Source organism: Podarcis bocagei, assembly GCF_964188305.1.
Source record: "Podarcis bocagei genome assembly, chromosome: 1".
Lineage (NCBI taxonomy): Eukaryota > Metazoa > Chordata > Lepidosauria > Squamata > Lacertidae > Podarcis > Podarcis bocagei.
The window spans coordinates 79,817,492-79,838,087 of record NC_138125.1 but is presented as its reverse complement, the minus strand read 5'-3'; the positions used below and the strand labels follow the sequence as shown (position 1 = coordinate 79,838,087).

Here is a 20,596-nt window from a genome sequence, read left to right as displayed (position 1 = left end):
TACGTCCACAAAGAAACAACTAATGCAATAATGCTTAGCAGCTAGGCAGAGAAAGAGCTAAAATCAGCAGCTTTCCAGCCCCACTCTAGAACAACAAACAAAGTGAAGGTCAAGATAAAAAAGCAAAGTTATGTGATACCACAGGAAGGAGTAAACCTGAGTGATGATATGGTACCGAAATGCGGCAATATTTTCAAATGCTTGAAAGTGATTTTGGAAAGCAATGCTTTTTAATTAGAAACGTTGAGACACAGTAGCCAACATGAAATTCATGAGACAAGTCAGGATTCCTTAGAGTGATGATGTTCTTTACTGACAGTGTGTAGAAGTCATAGCTATGTAATGCAATACAGCCTGGGAATAATATAACTTGCTTGCTTCATTCATGATGGTCATTTTCAAAGTCTTGGAGACACTTGCTTAACATCACCGCTCTACTGTCCATGAAATTCAACTGCTTCTACTTTTGGACTTGTGAGCTGCAATGCTTAATGAAAACATTAAATTTCAAGCCACAACAGCAGTGGACTTTTGCTGCCTCTGCAGTCTCTTTACAAAAGCTGCAACAGCATTAACAGGCTGAGTGCTAATGCATTTCCTATCTCTGTGTACATATATAGCACATGGTGAATATGCAGTGCTACCATTTTTATCCTTATGCAAACATATCTAGGATGCTGCAAAGCAGTCCCTGTAGCCAGATGTTTTTACCAAGTAAAACCGGTTCCACAGAACTGGACGTCCACAACATGCTAATAATGCCTGCCAAGAAAGGAACTTACTGTACTTTTCCATGTATAAGCTGATTTTTTTTTATTTAAAAACTATGTTAAATTTTGGTGGTCGTCTTATACACAGATAGTGCATAGGGGGGACGTGAGATTGGTTGCTGCCGGGAGCTGGAGATTGTCAGCGGCTATTTGGCATGTCACTGGTGGCTGCGGCAAGGGCTGGTGTGGATTGGGTGTCACTGTGGTAAATGGGCGGGCAACTGGCAGCTTCTGCCGGCGAGGGGACAGACGATAGGCAGCTTTAGCAGTGAATGCAAGTGGCAGCATATGTCAGGCGGGTAAGTGATTTCCAGCAATCTCCCCCCCCCCCAAAAAAAATGCCCAACAACTCTGAGCAATCTCCCACCCCACCCCCATTTTCTGCATTTTGAGTCCCCCAAAATAGGGGGCGTCTTATACACGAGGGCGTGTTATACACGGAAAAATATGTTACATTCATCCTACAAGCAATTTGACCTTGGAGACTGTCTTCAGTGATCATTTTTACTGTAAATACATAGGCTGTGGTACACAAGTGCTTGTGGGCCAGGAAATTAATAATTAAGACTACATACAGAAACAATGTTTGAGAAGGAGTTATAAAACTATTAGGCTAATAACTATGCAGAGTGTTAATGGTACCATCTGAAAACTATCAAATAGTGGTCTTCATAATCAACACAGCTACAGAACTTCAAATGTGGGTTAGAAACACACATTAGAATGAGAACCAGCAAGGGCTGGTGTGGATTGGGTGTCACTGTGGTAAATGGGCGGGCAACTGGCAGCTTCTGCCGGCGAGGGGACAGACGATAGGCAGCTTTAGCAGTGAATGCAAGTGGCAGCATATGTCAGGCGGGTAAGTGATTTCCAGCAATCTCCCCCCCCCCCCAAAATGCTCAACAACTCTGAGCAATCTCCCACCCCACCCCCATTTTCTGCATTTTGAGTCCCCCAAAATAGGGGGCGTCTTATACACGAGGGCGTGTTATACATGGAAAAATATGTTACATTCATCCTACAAGCAATTTGACCTTGGAGACTGTCTTCAGTGATCATTTTTACTGTAAATACATAGGCTGTGGTACACAAGTGCTTGTGGGCCAGGAAATTAATAATTAAGACTACATACAGAAACAATGTTTGAGAAGGAGTTATAAAACTATTAGGCTAATAACTATGCAGAGTGTTAATGGTACCATCTGAAAACTATCAAATAGTGGTCTTCATAATCAACACAGCTACAGAACTTCAAATGTGGGTTAGAAACACACATTAGAATGAGAACCAGCAAGGGCTGGTGTGGATTGGGTGTCACTGTGGTAAATGGGCGGGCAACTGGCAGCTTCTGCCGGCGAGGGGACAGACGATAGGCAGCTTTAGCAGTGAATGCAAGTGGCAGCATATGTCAGGCGGGTAAGTGATTTCCAGCAATCTCCCCCCCCCCAAAATGCTCAACAACTCTGAGCAATCTCCCACCCCACCCCCATTTTCTGCATTTTGAGTCCCCCAAAATAGGGGGCGTCTTATACACGAGGGCGTGTTATACATGGAAAAATATGTTACATTCATCCTACAAGCAATTTGACCTTGGAGACTGTCTTCAGTGATCATTTTTACTGTAAATACATAGGCTGTGGTACACAAGTGCTTGTGGGCCAGGAAATTAATAATTAAGACTACATACAGAAACAATGTTTGAGAAGGAGTTATAAAACTATTAGGCTAATAACTATGCAGAGTGTTAATGGTACCATCTGAAAACTATCAAATAGTGGTCTTCATAATCAACACAGCTACAGAACTTCAAATGTGGGTTAGAAACACACATTAGAATGAGAACTGAAACTCTGTGTGGACCTTCTTAGGGCTTAGCCACGTTCTCTAACATAGAGTAAATTGTTCTTTCTGGGGTGGATCAGGGAAAAACTACAACTTTCTACTCCCACCACTTGAAATTTGGGCTGGCATTGTTAAAAACTGAAATTTTTATAACTTTTGGGCTGAACTGAGAAATGAAAACAAGACCAAACACAGCAGTCATAGAGGTGATGCTGCCTGTGGACTGCATCCAAGCAGCTTCTCATTCCAAAGCGTAGTGGTATTTCTAGGCTTGAAAAAGTAATATATATTTAGCCTTCATTGTTTCAGAGAGTGCCTTGAAATAGCTTGAGGGTATCTGTGTTTGACAGGTTCAATAAACAGAAAGCATTTCTACCTTTATTATATTGCACTACCCAAGAGGCTACTATTTTTATAAACAAAAAAAAAGATAACCACCTGTGTTTTTAGGATTAACTACCTTTTGATGCAAGCTCTCAGGGATCGCTCATAGTAATGGTCAGAGTGTTTAGCAAACTGTACCTTAGTATACCAAAAGGCTAAAATATGTTGGGAAATGTGAAACCGATTTTTTAAAAAACAAAAAACTGAAATGCAGCTGCAGATGGTCTTCTAGAAAATTTTGAACTAGAATTTTTTCCTATATTGGGGAGGCGCTAGGGGCGCCTTGGAAGATGGCGGATATTAACATCTATCTAGCCCGCACGAGGTAATTAGAGGCTGATTATGGGGAGTAAATCAGTCTCCCTTCATCTCTCCAGGGGGGAGAGATGCAGTTTTCACCCACTGTTGCCATAAATCACCCCCGAGTTCGGAAGAAGGAGGGGGTGAGGCACTGGGTGCACAACCCTCGGCGGGCCTCGGAACTCCTCCGAAGCTGCTTCCAGGTGCGAAACTAGTTGCGTTACTTAAAAGGAAAAAAATTGGTGAAAGATAACGCACATGCTTCAAGAGAGGCAGGAGGTTCTTATCTGCTAACAATTTTACCACTGAAATGAAGAAGACTGAGACTGAAGATTACATCAAAGTACTACAGACATGGTATGTGGAATGGAATGCAACGGAACTGAAAGGGGGGGGTGACTTTTTATTTTTTTGCTCTATGTGATTAACTAATAACCCTCCCTCTTAGAAGATCCGTTACAGCAACTAATTGCAAATGGGACTAAAAATGAATTGTGTGGGAATAATATGAACTTAAAGGTTTTACTCTGTGAAGGATTTAGAAAGAAGGGCTCTCTCTGTGACGCACTAAGAATGGAGATTTGATACGAGACCTGTGTTGCAGGAGGTTTGGTCTTGGGGAGGGCGAGCCGAAGATTTATTATTTTCGAGGAGATTGCGATCTGGAAGGGGCAGCCCTCCTGGAAAAAGAGTAATTTACAATGCAACAGGTCGGGAAAGTTAAAGAGCGAGCTTTTAGACTGTATTTCATCGGAACGACAAAATGACGATTGCTTGCTCGAGCGGAAATGCCTGGACTATTGGATGAGAGTGATTTACGAGAGAGCAGCACAAAGCCCACACAGAAACACAAATAAGACTGTTTTTTTCAACCCACTTGCGGAGCAACTCGGAGGTTAATGAAAAGGAAAATGAGTAATGACAAGGATTGAGAAGAGGGGACTGGAAATATCATTCTTAAAATGAAAGCAGTACAAATATTCGAGGATTGGACTCCTGCCAATCAAGAAGCATGGGTACCCCCCACAAAAATTTATACTTTGGAATACAATTGGATTACATGATATGTATTGTTATAATCTGGATTAATTGGTTTGATGTGTTTAATTTGGTAATATGAAACTTAATAAAAATTATTTTTAAAAAAATAATAGAATTTTTTCCTATATTAATTTGCATTGACAAATGTTCAGTTTGCTTTGGAAATTGTTCTGGTGCCCTAGAGAGTGACCTAATTTAGCTTGTTTGCTTTACTTGTATTTAGTTAATGAAGCTAAACTCCCATGCTTACCTAATACAGTGGTACCTCTGGTTACAAACTTAATTCGTTCCGGAGGTCCGTTCTTAACCTGAAACTGTTCTTAACCTGAGGTACCACTTTGGCTAATGGGGCCTCCTGCTGCTGCTGCGCCACCAGAGCACAATTTCTGTTCTCATCCTGAAGCAAAGTTCTTAACCCGAGGTACTATTTCTGGGTTAGCAGAGTCTGTAACCTGAAGTGTCTGTAACCTGACGCGTCTGTAACCCGAGGTACCACTGTATTGTATTTGCAACTGGCATTCATTCATCATTACTAATGAACTTATGGAACAGAGCATTTTCCACAGAAAAATAAGGCACTGGGTAATCTTCTGCCCCACATTGCTGTCTACAAGGGAAAGGTTTTCTTCTCTGTATTCTTAACCCCTTTCCGCCTTTGACCATTTTCTCACTAACTGCTTCCCCATCCAAGAAACAAGGCATTCAAATCCTTTCTCCTGCTGGTAGGCAAGCAGGCGAAGTGGAGCCTATTTCGAGTGAAGGGGGGGACAGCCTAAAGAGATGGGTTAATACTCCTCCCGCTGAAATGAGATTTGCATTCCACCCATGGCCACAATCCAGCTTTTAAGAAATGGAGTTTGTAATCTATTTCCCAGGCCCTGAATTTTGCATAAATCCAAGTTTAAAGTGAATTTTAAGTGCCTTGCCTTGGTGAAACGTCCTTAGGAATTCTGAAGGTCATTGAAACAATTTCAATGAGATTCCCAAAGGCAGTTTCCAGAGGATACACCTCTTGTATCATTTTGCACAAGGCCATTCCTCAAATAATATATTGGTAAAGAATGAATGAATGAATGAATAAAGCAGTTTCACTTCTGTCTGTTAGTGCCAAACTTGCAATTCTTCAGCAGCTAGAATTTGCAGCAGAAACAAAGGACCTCTAAGCATTAACACATGAATAATCACAGATACTGCCTTTGTTTTTGGATATTTTCCCACATTTGGTGGCAAAGTAACCTTGGCTGAGATGCAAAGGAGTCCTTTCAGTCAGCAGCCTCTCACTTTCAATTCCCGTGCATCATCTTGATCAAGTGTGCAGAATGACACATCTACTCTGTTGTATAAAGGTTCTGTGAAATTCAGATACACCTCTACTACTCAATGCTTCTTTTTGATCATCCAAAAGTAATAGTGAGGTAATACCTTTATTAGTTTCAGCTAACGGCCAAATGTGACGATGATGCTTTAAATGTGTAAATTAAATCTGCTTGAAAATTTATAGCTGTGGTGTTTCCGATCAGCATCATGGCATGCACAGAGAGGGTAGGTAACTTTTTGCCTCTGCAAAAAAAATTTCAGGTCCCACCAAATGCTGCAGACAGAAAAGTATGGTCACTGTCCCTTTGGACATATAAAAGGCAGCAGTTACTGGGGTTGTCATCTCTGGTAGGAGGACTTCATGGTATGCACAGTGTCCTGCAAACAGTCCAAGGAAATTGCCAGGAGAGTGTGTGACAATCAACCTAGAAATGCAATTGCGTCTTTCCTAGTCCATGAATAGCTCCACAATTGGCCTTGGGCAAACTAGATATTGAATATTGCGTAATCTCCTTTGCAATTATTTCTAATAAGCTTAACATCTGAACCCCAAAATGATCTCTCTGTAATGAGCTACAATACCTTAATCATTACTGAACAAACCAGTCTACTCAGATGCCAACCTTGTTCTCAAAGGAGACCCCCCCCATGTGACCAGCAGTCGTTCTCTGCAATGGCTCCTCTTTTGCGGAATGCTCTCCCCAGGGAGGCTCACCTGGTACCTTCATCATACATCTTTAGGCCCCTGGCAAAAATGTTCCTCTTCAACCAGGCCTTGGGCTGATTAACATTCTTTGTCCTTTTAAATGTGATTGTAGGAAGGAGGGGCTATTGCTTTGCTTTGTTTTTATTATGCATTTTGTGTTTTTATTTTGTATTTTTATGTTGTGAAATTGCCCTGAGATCTTCAGATTAATGTCAATATATTACTTTAATAAATTAGTAAGTGAAAGGGAATAATATTGTCTTGAGCACTGGTCTCCACAAAATAGGGACAAGTCACCTCCAACCAAAAACCAGTGCATCCACCAAAAGAAAGAGAAACACTTGTCTGTGGTATAAATTAAATGTGTCAGTGGTATCCCATTGTTTTCAAAGCAGGCGCAGTCAAGCAGCTGAATACTGCACTTAACTCAGTGGCAACAATACCAAGTACTATGGACAGCTGCCTCAGTGCATCCACACTGGAAGCAATGGGGTGCCATCAAAATATCCCAGTCATGCCACCCCTCCTAGAAAACATTATACGCAGTGCCCTCTATCACACTCACCCATCTTTGGCCAGATGTTGCCGGAAGAAATCATTGGCAGCTAGTTTGATGGCTTTTTCTGGAGTCACTAGTGTCAGATTCACTGCAGCCCCTGGGCAAGAAATATGAAGAACAGAACATTAAGAGCATTAGGGAAGACTGAAAAGCTTTAAAAAAAAGTGTTTTCTTGGTGACCATCAACCTCACCCAGAAAACTGAGCTGGGGGAGATAAGGCACTGTAGAATCAACAGAAGCTAGAAATGCAGACCAATTCTAGGAGCCACACCAGAAACAAAATGTATGCTATGTTGGAAGCCAGTGGTGGTACCCATTTCCATCCAAACCAATTGCCTCGCCTGCCACACTGTAGCATAGGATTCATTCAGTACTAACTGGGACCACGGATTCAGATGGGTCAGGGAGGAGGGTTTTTCCTCTAGTGGGGCAGAGCCAGCCAGTCCACTGCCAGCAATCAGATGCTGCTTCAGTTACACATGCACAAACTGCTACTTGCCCTGCATCATCTAGATCAGAACCTGTGGCCCTCCAGATGTTGCTGGTCTACATCTCCAATAATCCCTGCCTATTGTCCATGTTGGCTGGGGCTCATGGGAGCTGAGAGCCCAACAACTTCTGGAGGGACACAGCCCACCCTGAAAAAAGCCCTCCTTCAATAGCTCAAGGCTTAGAAGGAGTCGGTGAATTTTTCTCTTCCAGAGGCATGCCTCTCTTTCCTCTGCCAACCAAACAGGTTACATCTGTCAAAAAGTGTTAAAAGGCATTGCTCCCTTTAACATACTATGCCCTGACCCAAAGGTCATGCACATTAATGGAGCATACCTCAATTCTGGGAGGAAAGGAAGAGTTAGGAGATGGAAACCCTGGTTAAATTCTCACCTCAACCATCTGTTCACTGGGTAGCCTTAGACAAGCCACTGTCTGCTTCACAGACATGTACATCCAACGGAAATTAAGGTACTCATCTACTTTATAGAATTGTTGTAAAAATTGCTGAGTTCATGTATGCAAAGCACTTTGCTAAGTATTTATTTTGCACCACAAAAGAGAGAGAGAAGTATTTCCTGTAGGAACTCTGCATAAGCATCTCTACTTAATTAACAGCATACACTGACCTAACTGTGGCCTCAAGCTCCGTTGTTCAGAACTAAAACTTGCCTCAGTTCAAAAAGTGTGTTCAATCTATGCATCCCTATCAGGGTCAGCATCAGGGGTTGGCAGCTAGTTTGCAGCATACCATACCAAAGCACCTTTCTCCAGTTTCAACAGAGTAGGCACACACCCAAGTCTGTCCTCTGGTATGTAAACAGCACGTGACGTTCACATGGTGAATGTGTGTACTCTATTATCGGCAGCAACAAACAGCAAATCCCTCTGAAGGCATTACAAACTGTGTGCTGCTCTGGATAACAAAGGAAAGCAGCATTAGTGACACAAGAGTGACCCACGCCACTGAGGTCACTTAGGAAAGGGAATCCAGTTTCAGCCGCTGCATTTCCCCCATGAGAAGGATGACCTTTGGTTTGCTTGTTCCCCAACTATGCAGAATTCACAGAGTACTTTGCATGATGAAGGGCCATCTGCAGTAGATTAGGGCAAGAGCCATCTCCTGAACAATCTCTTCCTCTAAAGGTTGCTTACACTTGAGATTCAGGGCCAAACTAGACATGGTGCTCAAGGCATCCCTGGGGTCAGGAGTCAGAACAGCTGCTGAAGCCCTCACCCAACAGGGAACCACTGCCACCCACTGGAGCCCTGTTTCTTCTCTTCTTTGCTGTTGTCACTTGTTCACCTGGCCCTCTAAGCTAGTGGGAGCAAGGAGGAGAAGCATCCGCCTCATCTTCCTTTGCCTCTCCCCTCTAGCCAGCTGGACAGGCTGGGCCCCAAAGGGAAAGGTCATGGGAATGGGTATTAGCAGGAGAAGTAGGAGCTCATTCAAGGAGAGTGGTTGAGCGTAGAGCTGGCACTGATTCCTATCATCTAGGTAACGGCTATCAAAGACTGGCATATTCTTTCTTGCTAAAGGTAAAGGGACCCCTGACCATTAGGTCCAGTCGTGACCGACTCTGGGGTTGCGCGCTCATCTTGCTCTAGTCACTCTCCCACTTGAACTCCTTTCAGCATACAAAAACTTGGTGCACTGTATACTAATACTAATGAAACAGCTTCTGGGTCAATATTTTTGTATCTCAAATGAATTAAAGTCAGGAAAAATGTATTTCCAGATAAAAGGTCAATCTGTGATTTTCTTCTAAATCTTTAATGTTTTCAGCAAAGCTGCTTGATGGGGGAAGGGGGGAGCTATAATAATCCTTGTCCTCAGTAACCCAGTGTGGCTGCAAATCACTGGAGAAAGACAAGCACACCTCCGCTGACTCCCAGTATTTTTTAGTCTCCAAAATGCAGTCCTCGGCATACAGGCCAGGGGTGTTGATGCTAGACGTTGCCTAATTTACTAGGGCTGAAATGTAGAATTGCTCATAAATAAGGCTGCCAGGCTTCAGACGCCAGCAAATGACTGGGAGGCAGAGCAGACAGTCACCATAAAGCCAGCATTTTACAAGGTTTTACTAAGGGCCCCATAAACCTTTGATAGATTGACTACACATCAAGAACAACTACCTGGTTGATTTGTTGCTCTACTAAAATGCTTCATGTATTCCTTTCCATTTAACAAAATCCTCAGCGTTTCTCATAAAATATATTTTATTATAAAATCTTGTTCTATATACATCCTTCTCATGCAAAGTAGTACTGTTTAATTTGTTGCTTTAATTGGTAATGAATCAACACTGGGAAATTTTTGCTAATCATCAATGTGCTTGTACAAGTCAACCATTTAAAAAAAAAGTCAGCCATATGGAAGCATTAAATATTAGAAAGAAACCAGATAGAATGTGTGGTTTTTCTTCCCTTCTGCATCAGTCATCTAATTCCCTGCCATACATTTGCAAATGCAACAAAGCTTCTACCTTTGTTATCAGAATATATTACCAAAAATATATGCAGTTGTGTATAGGCAATGTCCTAATCCACACAACTGTGGTCAATGAATCTGAGGGTTATGAATATTTTTGCACCTATCTGCATTTATCAGGCTAAAGAGAAAATAAACTTCAGCAGAGCTGATGTTTGACACAAGTGGGATCTGCATCAATGTACTACTGCGTGCTGCTGGAGGACACAATCGGAGAGGTTATAGAACAGCCACAAAATGTATAAATATACTATGTATTGAAGTTAAATAAAGCCTCATTATGTTCCATCCAGCAGCTAGGAATAGTCTGCCTGTTACGGTGGGAGCCTGGGGATGACGTTGAGGGTATTCTTAGTAAGAAGGCTGCCTGCCTTGGGTGGTCTGCACTGCTCCAGTTCTGTGCTACAGAGACCGTTTAGCAAAGGTTTGGCCCTGGCACACTCACAACGCAAAAGGAAACCGATGCAGAGCAAACTGGAGGGAAGCTTCATGCCCTTAGTGTCCAAGGGCTCACTAGAATAGGAGCTGCCATCCAGAAACTGTACTGAGATATTTAAGGAACTGCAAAGGAATCCCACCCTTTCCTGACTCAAAGTAAAGTTATCTGTTTTGTACATCTGTATTTTCCCATGTGTCCAGAGAGGGCACATGATGAACAATGAGCTTGGCACTAAGTAAAATCTCAACTCCTTGCTTGTTACAATGAATTTGTCAGAGCTGACACAAAACACAGCCATTTGCTTCCCTGTCTAGGGACTGTTCTCCACTCAACTGCTCAACCAGCCAATCCTAATGCAGCTTCCACTCCACACACCTCTGTCTGTCTGCCCACCACCCACCTGTAACTTGGCAGCAAGAACACTTTGCCCTCAACCGCCAGTCACGGCATCCCCATTGCCCAAAGCCAGTCCCCTTTTCTGGGAAACCTGACCAAGATCTGGTGAGATCCTATTCAACTGGGAGAAACAAACTTCAAAGGTCATTCAACTTGGACTTGCGTAATCAACTAATTAATGGTAAACTGCCAATAGTAAACTGTACTGCCAAGGTGATACAACCATGGTTTACTGCATGAATGCGTCTTATAAACAGATAAATATCTGCACGCTCTTGCAATTCTATACTACAAGAAAATGAATGAGATTCCAGTTGTGACTGCACCCTCCTAATCACATGAAAAACTTCCAAGGTTTACAGCTGTTTGAACTCCAACTATGTGTCTTTGATCTCTGACCACACACAGAAATATGCAAGCCAAGATAGATAAGACATGTAAGATTAACTGAAAGGTAAATTGGCTAATTTGTTACACGCTTCCTCCCCTCTGCAAGCACCGACTACTTTTTATTATCTAAGAGAGCCTTTCTGCTTTTAAACAGCTGCATGATTAGCAAAAATTCAGCACAGATGAAGTTTTTCCTCAGTGTGCAGATACAGTGGTGGGAAGAGCTCTACCGGCCGGGTTTCAGCTTCTCACACAGCCACTAAAGTCATGGGAGACCACCTAGGAAAAAAGCAGCAACTGTAGCAACCAACAATTTGCCTCTGGAACCCACTGCTACAATTGCTGATCCCATTGTACAGGAGCCTGGGCACAAAAAACTGGAGAGTGTGGTTTCCACCTTGATAAAAATAATCCCTTCCACACTCTTAGTCAGAATCAAAATAATAAGTAAAAGTAGCAGTAACCTTTTCCACGGAAAGAAATTCCAAGCCAGATTGTCCTATAAAGCCATTCTGAAGTCAAGAATCTGAATGCACCAAAGTAAACACAAACCAAAATACTTTCCCACTATAAAGTTTATTTTCAAGCAATCTCCTGTTGGGGAAGTATTTGCATCTGATGATACTGCCTTTTTTCCATCCAGTATTTGGTTGAATTTGGCACTGGATACAAAAGTGTTTTTTATTCAGGGCATAAACCAAACTCTTAACGGTGTGGTCTGGAAGAACAACACACTCCAGCAGTAAAAAAGAGTGAGGGAAGAAGCCATATTCATTGCAAACTGGTAAACGCCACAAAACATTGCATGCAAAATTAGTGTGCGCAAAAATTCTTCAACTCAAGTAAAAAAATACCATCTGTAAGCACAAGTCAGTGTCTAAAATTCTACCCTCTTTGCAGTGAAGATGAGCTAAGCTAGATTTTGCTAAAGATAAAAATCTCCAGAAAAAGAATCCTGAAAAAGATGGTATCAAGTGGCATCCTCCAGTTCTTCTGCATTTTTCTGTCCATTTCTGCTTCATATTTCTTTCTAATGGAATTGTCCCCCACTGCATTGCTCCAATTACATTAGTTGATTCAGTTGTTTTAACTGATTAATCAACTGAATCAGTGTGCTGATGTCAAATAAATCTGCATAAAGTAAGAAGGATAGAAACAAAAGGAAACAAGAAAGCACTTTGCTAAATGATGTGGGCATATCTCATAGCCAATGCCACCTTGGTGGTGCAGGAACTCTGCTCTTCTTATTCACCATATCTCACCCCACAGGCAAACCTACACACAAATTAGCGCTCTAGGCCTGAGAAAAGCTTTGCCTGTTGATTTTCAAATTACCATGCAGATCCTAAAGGCACAGAACGCCAGGACTAAATGTTGGCAACCCAAACCCAGGAATAGCATCTTTTCCTCCTTCTCCAACAAGGCTTCCTACTGTGATAAATCATTCATAATAATGCAGCTTAACACTGACCTCTGTACATGCCAAAATACCCTTCGGAACGGATTGTCTTGATAAGGCAGTCAGACCTATTGAAAAGATGGAGGACAAGAAAAGTCACTGATTGGGGTTTTAAACATAGTTTCAGTCCCTTGATACAACATAAGTCATTACAAATAGTGTTTTAAGTCTGGTCACATTGCTCAGCTAGCTGCTCTTTGTCCTGTGTTAGTCATCTGGCTGCAGGTGAGAAGAGCAGGCAATTCATACACCTCAGCAGGCTTCACTAGAAAGGCAGAAAAGAGATGGAACATTTTTTTCCAGTTTTATGCTGGTGGAAAAATGGAAGTCTTTGTAAAAACCGATACAAGACCAGGTGCAGCAAAAAGCAACATCACCTCTCTCTGAAGGATGCACTGCCTTTCATAAGACATATCAGAACAACCCCCAGGAGTTATCCTTAGCTAATTAAAAGGCAATGCCAGTAGCAAAACTGCTTTCCTGATCTACAGATTTCTTTGGAATCATGTACCTAATACTTTTTGCTTGTCCCCATACTAAAGCCTACAGATGAATGGGGGGCATGGAGTGCAATGCTATTCTTGTCCACTCAGAAGCCTCTGCTGAGTTCAATGGTACTTACTCAAAGGTAAGTGCATATAGGATTGCAGCTGTAATCCGTTAGGAATATTGAGTATATATTGAATTTTTGATGGCTCAATTTTTAAAGTGAATACCCTGTACAAATGATAACCAAGAAGTTAATCATGAATCATTTCAATTTTTAAAATTGAAACTTAATATATATATATATTATGTTCTATAATAAGAGATGACAGGGTGGGTGCAGGAGAAGGACTGTTGCACATTTGATAGTAGTATAGGAGAAAGAAATTCCCTCTTCTAAACAACTACTGAAAGTGCAAGACCCAAATGTAAAACTCTTGTTCAAATAAGAAAAAATAAGCACAGTACTGCAAAGCAACTCTACTATGCAAATTGATTTTTCAAAAACGAAATGATTGATGAATAACTACTACACAATTTCTTTCACTTCGTAACTCAAGTACTTACATGCTTGTGTACATTCTCTGGCCATTCTGCTGATTCTGTAGGCGAGTTTTTGCCAGGTCAATAGGAAATACACAGGTGACCCCAATTAGCCCAGCTATCCCTCCATTGATCAGCTTGGCAGGTAAACTGTGAGGAAAAGTAATAAGAGAGGCACAAGAAGACATCAAAAGGTGAAATAACTATAGCAGCCATATGTTCAATCAAGATACATTAACAATAATAATAATAATAAATAATAATAACAATAAATTTTATTTATACCCTGCCCTCCCTGGCCAGAGCAGGGCTCAGGGCGGCTAACGCCAGTAAAATTAAAATAAAAACATAATGGGGGGGGGGGAACCAATTTAAAATACAGGTTAAAATACAATTTAAAACGCAGCCTCATTTTAAAAGTAGCCCATAGATCAAAACCATAAGGGGAGGGAAACATAAGGGTCAGACTGAGTCCAAACCAAAGGCCACGCAGAACAGCTCTGTTTTGCAGGCCCTGCAGAAAGATGTCAAGTCCCGCAGGGCCCTAGTGTCTTGTAACAAGTCGGGGCCAGTACTGAAAAGGCCTTGGCCCTAGTTGAGACCAATCTAACCACCTTGCGACTTGGGACCTCCAAAGTGTTGTCATTTGTGGACCTTAAGGTCCTCCGCGGGGCATACCAGGAGAGGCAGTCCCGTAGGTACTAGCACCTCAGAAAAATCTCATTGCATCTCAGGGACCAACAGATTTGTTGTGGTGTAAGCTTTCGTGGATTAGAGTCCCATTCATCAGATAGGTCAGTTATGGAGACTCCTCTTCATGAAAGGTTATGGTACTTAAGGAATCACAGGACTCTTAGCTGGTTTTTCCACACCAGACTAGAGTTCCTCATTTGGAATGTGCCTATTCAGATACAAGATAAATGGGTGCTGCTGTCAAGCAAGCATGTTTACAATTGCCATAGAAAAATCTACATAATCTCATGGTCACAGGACATCAGAAATTTTTTTCATGGAAAGCCTGAGATTCACATAATTCTTTTATGATTGCAACAGTTGCAGAAAAAAGGGGAAAAAATAGTAGTAGTAGTAGCAGTAGTAGTAATGACTCACCAGTCGCACAAAAGCAGTATTATAGAACTTACTTGCATTTGCTGATTTCAGAATAATGAAGACTAAGAGCAGGAAACCCACCTCTCAAATGAAGTTAAGTTTAAAAGAACCTCCCCCCCCCCCCAAAAAAAAACTTTATATCTTTGTGCCCAGTCATATATTAGGGCCTATAATGCCTGGCACTGAGCTTATATCAGAACGTTTATCAGAAAGGTGGGGGGGGGAGTGAGAAGTGAGCTCCACTTTGGTCAACTGACAAAAGAACTCTGAGGGCTTTCGAATAGGCCAGGAATGGGACAGCTGGTCACGCAGAGGATGGTCTCAGCAAGAGAGACATAATAGCCTTAAAAAAAATAGTTATCCAGAGCTGATTATTCCAAGTTTGTATTTCATGATTTATAAACAATTAAAATCATGGAGCCTTCCCTTCCTCTAAATCTGAAACTATAGTAAATTAACACTGGACCACCTTGGAAATTCAGCAGATTATGAAAATCATCCCAGCGTAAAGTTTATAATGACAATTCCATTGTATTCTGCAGCACAATTCTGCAAGTTGACAAAGAATCTCTTACAGCAAACAGGTCTAAACCAGTATTCTCACTCTCCAACCCACACTCTCTGGTGCGCGTTATGCAGCCTAAATATTATCAATTGAGTACAGCCAGGCAGCTGGACTAATATAAATCCAGACACTTACCTACATACAAAATAAACCATGAAAACAAAGCCCACTATACTCTCAAAATCAGAAACACGAGAAAATCTGAAAGGGCCAGACTACAGAAGATGCATAGAACACATGGATGAACAGAAAAGTCTTTGTCTGGCACCAAAAAGACCACAAAGAGCAGGCACCCCCAAACTCGGCCCTCCAGATGTTTTGGGACTACAACTCCCATCATCCCTAGCTAACAGGACCAGTGGTCAGGGATGGTGGGAACTGTACTCCCAAAACATCTGGAGGGCCGAGTTTGGGGATGCCTGACAAAGATGGTGCAAGACTAGCTTTCATTGGAAGGCTAGTGCATAAGTGAGTGCACCCCCCAATTGGTTATCTGCCTTACTTCATTGGGCAGGGTCACCTGAATCAAGTCTTTGAAGAGGGTCTTAAAGTTCCACCACATGCATATGGCAGAGGACATTTTTTTGAATCTGGTCCCAAATGGTTTAGGCTCTATGGATCAAAATCAGACCTTTAAATTGGGCCTAGAACTGGACGGACACAGTTAATATAGTCAAACTGCCCAGAACCAGCTATTAGTATTGTGCCCTATTCTGGAACAACTGCATTTGCAGACTTATTAGGTGGCCTACATACAATGCATTGCAATAGTCTAAAATGGAAGGTTACCAGAACATGGATAATTGTAGCCACACTATCTTTACCCAAACAAGGTTGCAGCTGGTGAATTAGCTGAAGCTGATAACAGCGCTTTGAGGAACATAGCTTCAAATGAAAGTGCTAGATCAATAAGCACCCCAGATTGCAAACTGTGGTCCTTTATAGGGGATGCAATCCCATGTAAAATAGGCTGAAAATAATCACCTGGGTGAATGAACCACTATCAGCATTCTTGTTTGAACTGAGTCTCAGTTTATTCACCCTCACCCAGCCCATAATCACTCCCAAATACTGGTTCAGGGTTGTGACAACCTCAGCTAAGTCCAACGAAAGTGAGAGAGAAAGCTGGGTGCCATCTCCTTATGGGTGACAAATCAGACCAAATCTCAGGATGACCTCTCCCAGCAGCTTCATGTAGATGTTAAACAGCATGGAAACCCTGTGGACTCACAAAGCACTAAAGGGTGAAGACTATTATCCCAGCACTACTTTCCGGAAATGGCTATCCAAAAATGAGTAGAACCACTGCTGGGCAGAGCCTCTCAAACCTACCCTAGACAACTGATATCAAGAAGGACACCATTTGTGATGGCACCAAAAGCCTTTAAAGAGTCCAGGTCAGAGAATCAAAAGGGTTGTGCTTCCCTTGTCTTTCACTCAAAAAAAGTAATCCCACAGGGCAACCAAGGGAGTTTGTTGTCACACAGCTTCTCTGTGTCGTCCTATCCTGCATTTTTAAAAAACCACACACATTAAAACCTGCTGTCTCAATTATAAGATGTGCCAGTAAGAGGATCTCTTTTCCCTGAAACCATTAAAATAGCAAAATCCCCAACTCTTTGTCAGAAGACAACACTCATTGTCTCGCTAAGGCTCTCTCTACAAAAGCTGCTCTTAGGTAACAATGAAATTGGAAAATCACTCGTGAAATAGACAATGGCTGGACGTAAGCAGAGCCAAAGAATCAGAAGGCATTTTATCAAAGGGCAACAGCAAGTAGAAAAGCTGCTCAGATTCTCAGAGGGAGACTCGCTTTTCAGGAAAGGTCTAGCAGCACACCCAAAATGGTTGATGCAGAAGAGCCAGCCATTAAGCAGAAGTATCAAAGTCGGGCCTTGACAACTCACCTGAGCATTACGTGCCATTTGCTGTGATATGTTCTGTGTCTGTTAAGCAGCTCTGTTGTCTGTTAAACAGACACTGCAAGAACACTTGCTTGATTCCATTCTAAAGTCACAGATTGCTGCGACGGTACAAAACAACAAATTAGCTACATAATTACAGCGCATGCCAGGGGTTGGCAACCTTTTCATCCTAGTGGGCCAGATTCATCATCATCTCCCATCCCCCAGTGGGTAGAGTAACCCACCTGACAAAGCTGAACCATGGGGTTCGGGGGGAGTAGTCTGCTTCCCCAGCCTGCTTCCCCAAAGGGAACAAGCATCCAGCAGGACTAAACCCATCAGCTAACATCACCCAGTGAGTGACAGGCAGCTGTGGTTTGCGGGGAATGACCTCACATGCCAACTTGGAGCGCCTGTCAGGCCAAGGTTGGCCAATGAGCCAGAGGTTCCCCACCTCTGGTTCATGCCCTAACATCTTGTAGTTCATTGCCTGCTGGTCAAATGTAAACCCACAAAATATAAAATACTTTGGTTTATTAAGACAACAATGGTGACATAAATAATAGAGATATGCTGAGGGCCAAGTTTTTAGCTTGATATTTGGTACCTTAAACGACTCAGGACCACAATACCTCAAGGACCGCCTCTTTCCATATGAACCTACCCAGACCTTGAGATCATCTTCTGAGGCCCTCCTTCGTGTGACTCCTCCTTGAGAGGTCCAGAGGGTAGCAACATGAGAAAAGGCCTTCTCTGCAGTGGTTCCCTGTCTGTGGAATGCCCTCCCCAAGGAAGTTCGCATGGCACCTTCATTATACATCTTTAGGTGTCAGGCAAAGACATTCCTTTTTAACTAGGCCTTTGGTTGATCTGATTTAGATCCTATGCCCTTTTAAAATGTGTTTTTTGGGGGAGGGGCTATTGTGTTTTTATTATGTATTTTGTGGCTTTATATCTTGATTTTATTCTGTGAACTGCTCTTATACCCCCTGGTATAGGGTTGTATATATATTCAATTATTATTATTAGTAGTAGTAGTAGTAGTACCCAGAATTTTGTATGTTGGCTACCAAAGAGGAGATAACTTATTGCTTGTATAGCATATTAGGAATTTTTAACTTGTTCCTGGACCCAAATTTGTTGCTGGAGGGTCAGGTAGCCTCAGTTGAAAGGAAAACCTTTTACCAGCTATGGCTGTTCCACTCTCTGTGACCATTATTGGACAGGGATGGTCTGGCAACAGAAGATTCAGGCACTGGTAACCTCTAGACTTGATTACTGCAATGTGCAGTACATGGGGCTACCCTTGGGCCTGGTCTGGAGGCTCCAGCTGGTGCAAAATGCTTCAGTCAGACTATTGGTGGGGTAAGACTCTCCCTAGCACATAACACATATTAAGCTTTTCTATAGCACTAATTTTAACCCCTAGAAAAACACGCCATTACTATCAGATATTATGCCTTAGTTTAATATAATTTCTGCAACATCACCCATTGCTTTAACCCAGGGTTGGTAAATATTCACCCAATGGAAAGCTGTCATGGATCGCCTTCCAGTAATAGATAGGCAAGACCACAAAGCTATTTTCCATGAAACAGGCAATATATTTCTTAGTAACCCCACTTGACTTTTCACCTTCCATTTTCCTCATACTTCCCCCCCACCCTGCAACGTTTGCAGCAAAAAAACAACAACTCTGCAACATCATTTGCCTGTCCTGACTGTGCAAAAGGCAAAAAGAGCTTGGTAAACCCAGCAGAAGAATTAAAATAAGATCACTGCACAGTCTTACTTTATAGTCTCAAACTTTGCAGCCTTAAATTGCATGCATACTATATTTGTAAGAAGCAGAATTCTGATGAGACATTTTGCTCCCTGATTTGATCTTCTCACAAAGAGTTGAAATTGCACAACTTTGCACAACATCAAAGTCCTTTTCCCTCCCTGCTGATAGTTGGGAGGGGACCTGAAGTGTTGGATAAAATCTGGCTGGAGGCTGCATATGGCCTGTTTTAACTTCTCTAGACTTTCTATTCCCCAGATAAATATGTACATTCATTAAAAGATGTTTGCATGCCCCAATTTTTTATTATTGGTATTTCAAAGCTGCATTCTTGTGCCTCTAAAATAAATTAATATTGCCAGCATCATACAAAACTTATGTAACTTACTTCTATTTTAAACGTCAGAATTATAGGGTTAGTTCCAGAGTGACTTAAGTTGAACTTCGCTCCCACTGATTTCAATGGGAGTTAAATCAAGTTATGATTAACTTGTCCCATTAAATTAACAAGGATCTAGTTCTAAGGACAAACAGGTCCATATACTAGTGGAAAGTAATTCCACTGTGCATTATGAGTGCGAGTTTGATTGTTTACTAATTTCCCCTGGCTGAATCCACTCACATTACATTGTATGCTGCCGCATGGAGTGTCCCGATAACTAGCTTTCTGTAGAGTGCAAGTGGCTGCCAAAAGAAGGGGAACAGAAAAGACCTGGTGCAGACAGAAATAACAACCCAACTCTTTGCATCCCAGTGCAAAAGTGCATCTATCCACCTCAAAATCTAACAACTGGGCCTGTCTCCCAAACATGCAGGATGTCTAAAGCTTATGAATCACCTATGCAGATATGATTTCAAGCATGTAGGTCCTTGTTTCAAAAGTATTCCTGTCCCATGGAATACAGGGTATACTCTCAGCTAAGTGGGCACAGCATTGCAGCCTGAATGTTTGGATCTGCTCCATGTGCTGTTCCTCCTCTTCTGTTCCAACCACAAGACCATCAGGGGCAATAATGAAGAAAGGAGCAGAGGCAAAGGGGTAGAGAAAGAAGAGAGTACTTTGGGATGTGTTGTGGACCTTACGAATGAAGAAAAGCAAATGTGGAAGGACAAAAGGAACCAGAAGTAGAGACAACAGTTGAGAGAAGAAGGAAAGAAATGCTTTTACCTGATCTGTTTATCAGCCATTTAATACAGATTTGATCTTGTGGAAACTAGATTTGTTCTTCCAGAAGTCTTTCAAATTCTTTGGCGTTCAGTCACCTATTTCTGAGCAAATGGTTATCTAGAAAGAGACAGAAATAATACCAGGATTATAGTTTCTCATCATCGCTATAAGCTTTCTATACTCAATAAGAGCACTTACAATCTCTGTCATCATCAGGAGAATCATGCAAAGTAGATTAGGCATCCTCATTTTTAGAAAAGGACCAAAAAACAGAGAGGCATAATCTAAAAACCCAAAGAAGAGTAAATATTTTCTCTTCCACATCCAAATTTTAAAACAGTAAAGAGCAGTCTTCCAGGGTCCATGACCTACAAAGGAAGATGCCACGGTTCAAACATCCCAGGAAAACCACATGATCTGCCTAAGAAAGGGCATCCCTGGTTTCCAGACTCT

At 42.0% G+C, this 20,596-nt stretch overlaps 1 protein-coding gene across 3 annotated transcripts in view; it reads right to left on the bottom strand.

Moving 5' to 3' along the window:
- The window catches only part of SLC25A22 (solute carrier family 25 member 22), a 66,787-nt gene that overhangs the window by 10,472 nt on the left and 35,719 nt on the right, over positions 1 to 20,596 (bottom strand). Inside the window, exons 2-5 of one of the 3 annotated variants that reach the window (XM_081203302.1) lie at positions 20,144 to 20,260; positions 13,638 to 13,763; positions 12,597 to 12,652; positions 6,926 to 7,016 (exon numbers count right to left, since the gene is read on the bottom strand). In XM_081203302.1, the coding sequence (XP_081059428.1) occupies positions 6,926 to 7,016; positions 12,597 to 12,652; positions 13,638 to 13,763; positions 20,144 to 20,163 (293 nt within the window). In that variant the 5' untranslated portion in view covers positions 20,164 to 20,260. Of the gene's footprint in view, positions 1 to 6,925; positions 7,017 to 12,596; positions 12,653 to 13,637; positions 13,764 to 17,195; positions 17,297 to 20,143; positions 20,261 to 20,596 lie in introns of those variants that run through there. The other 2 variants (XM_081203303.1, XM_081203304.1) reach the window with 2 other exon arrangements.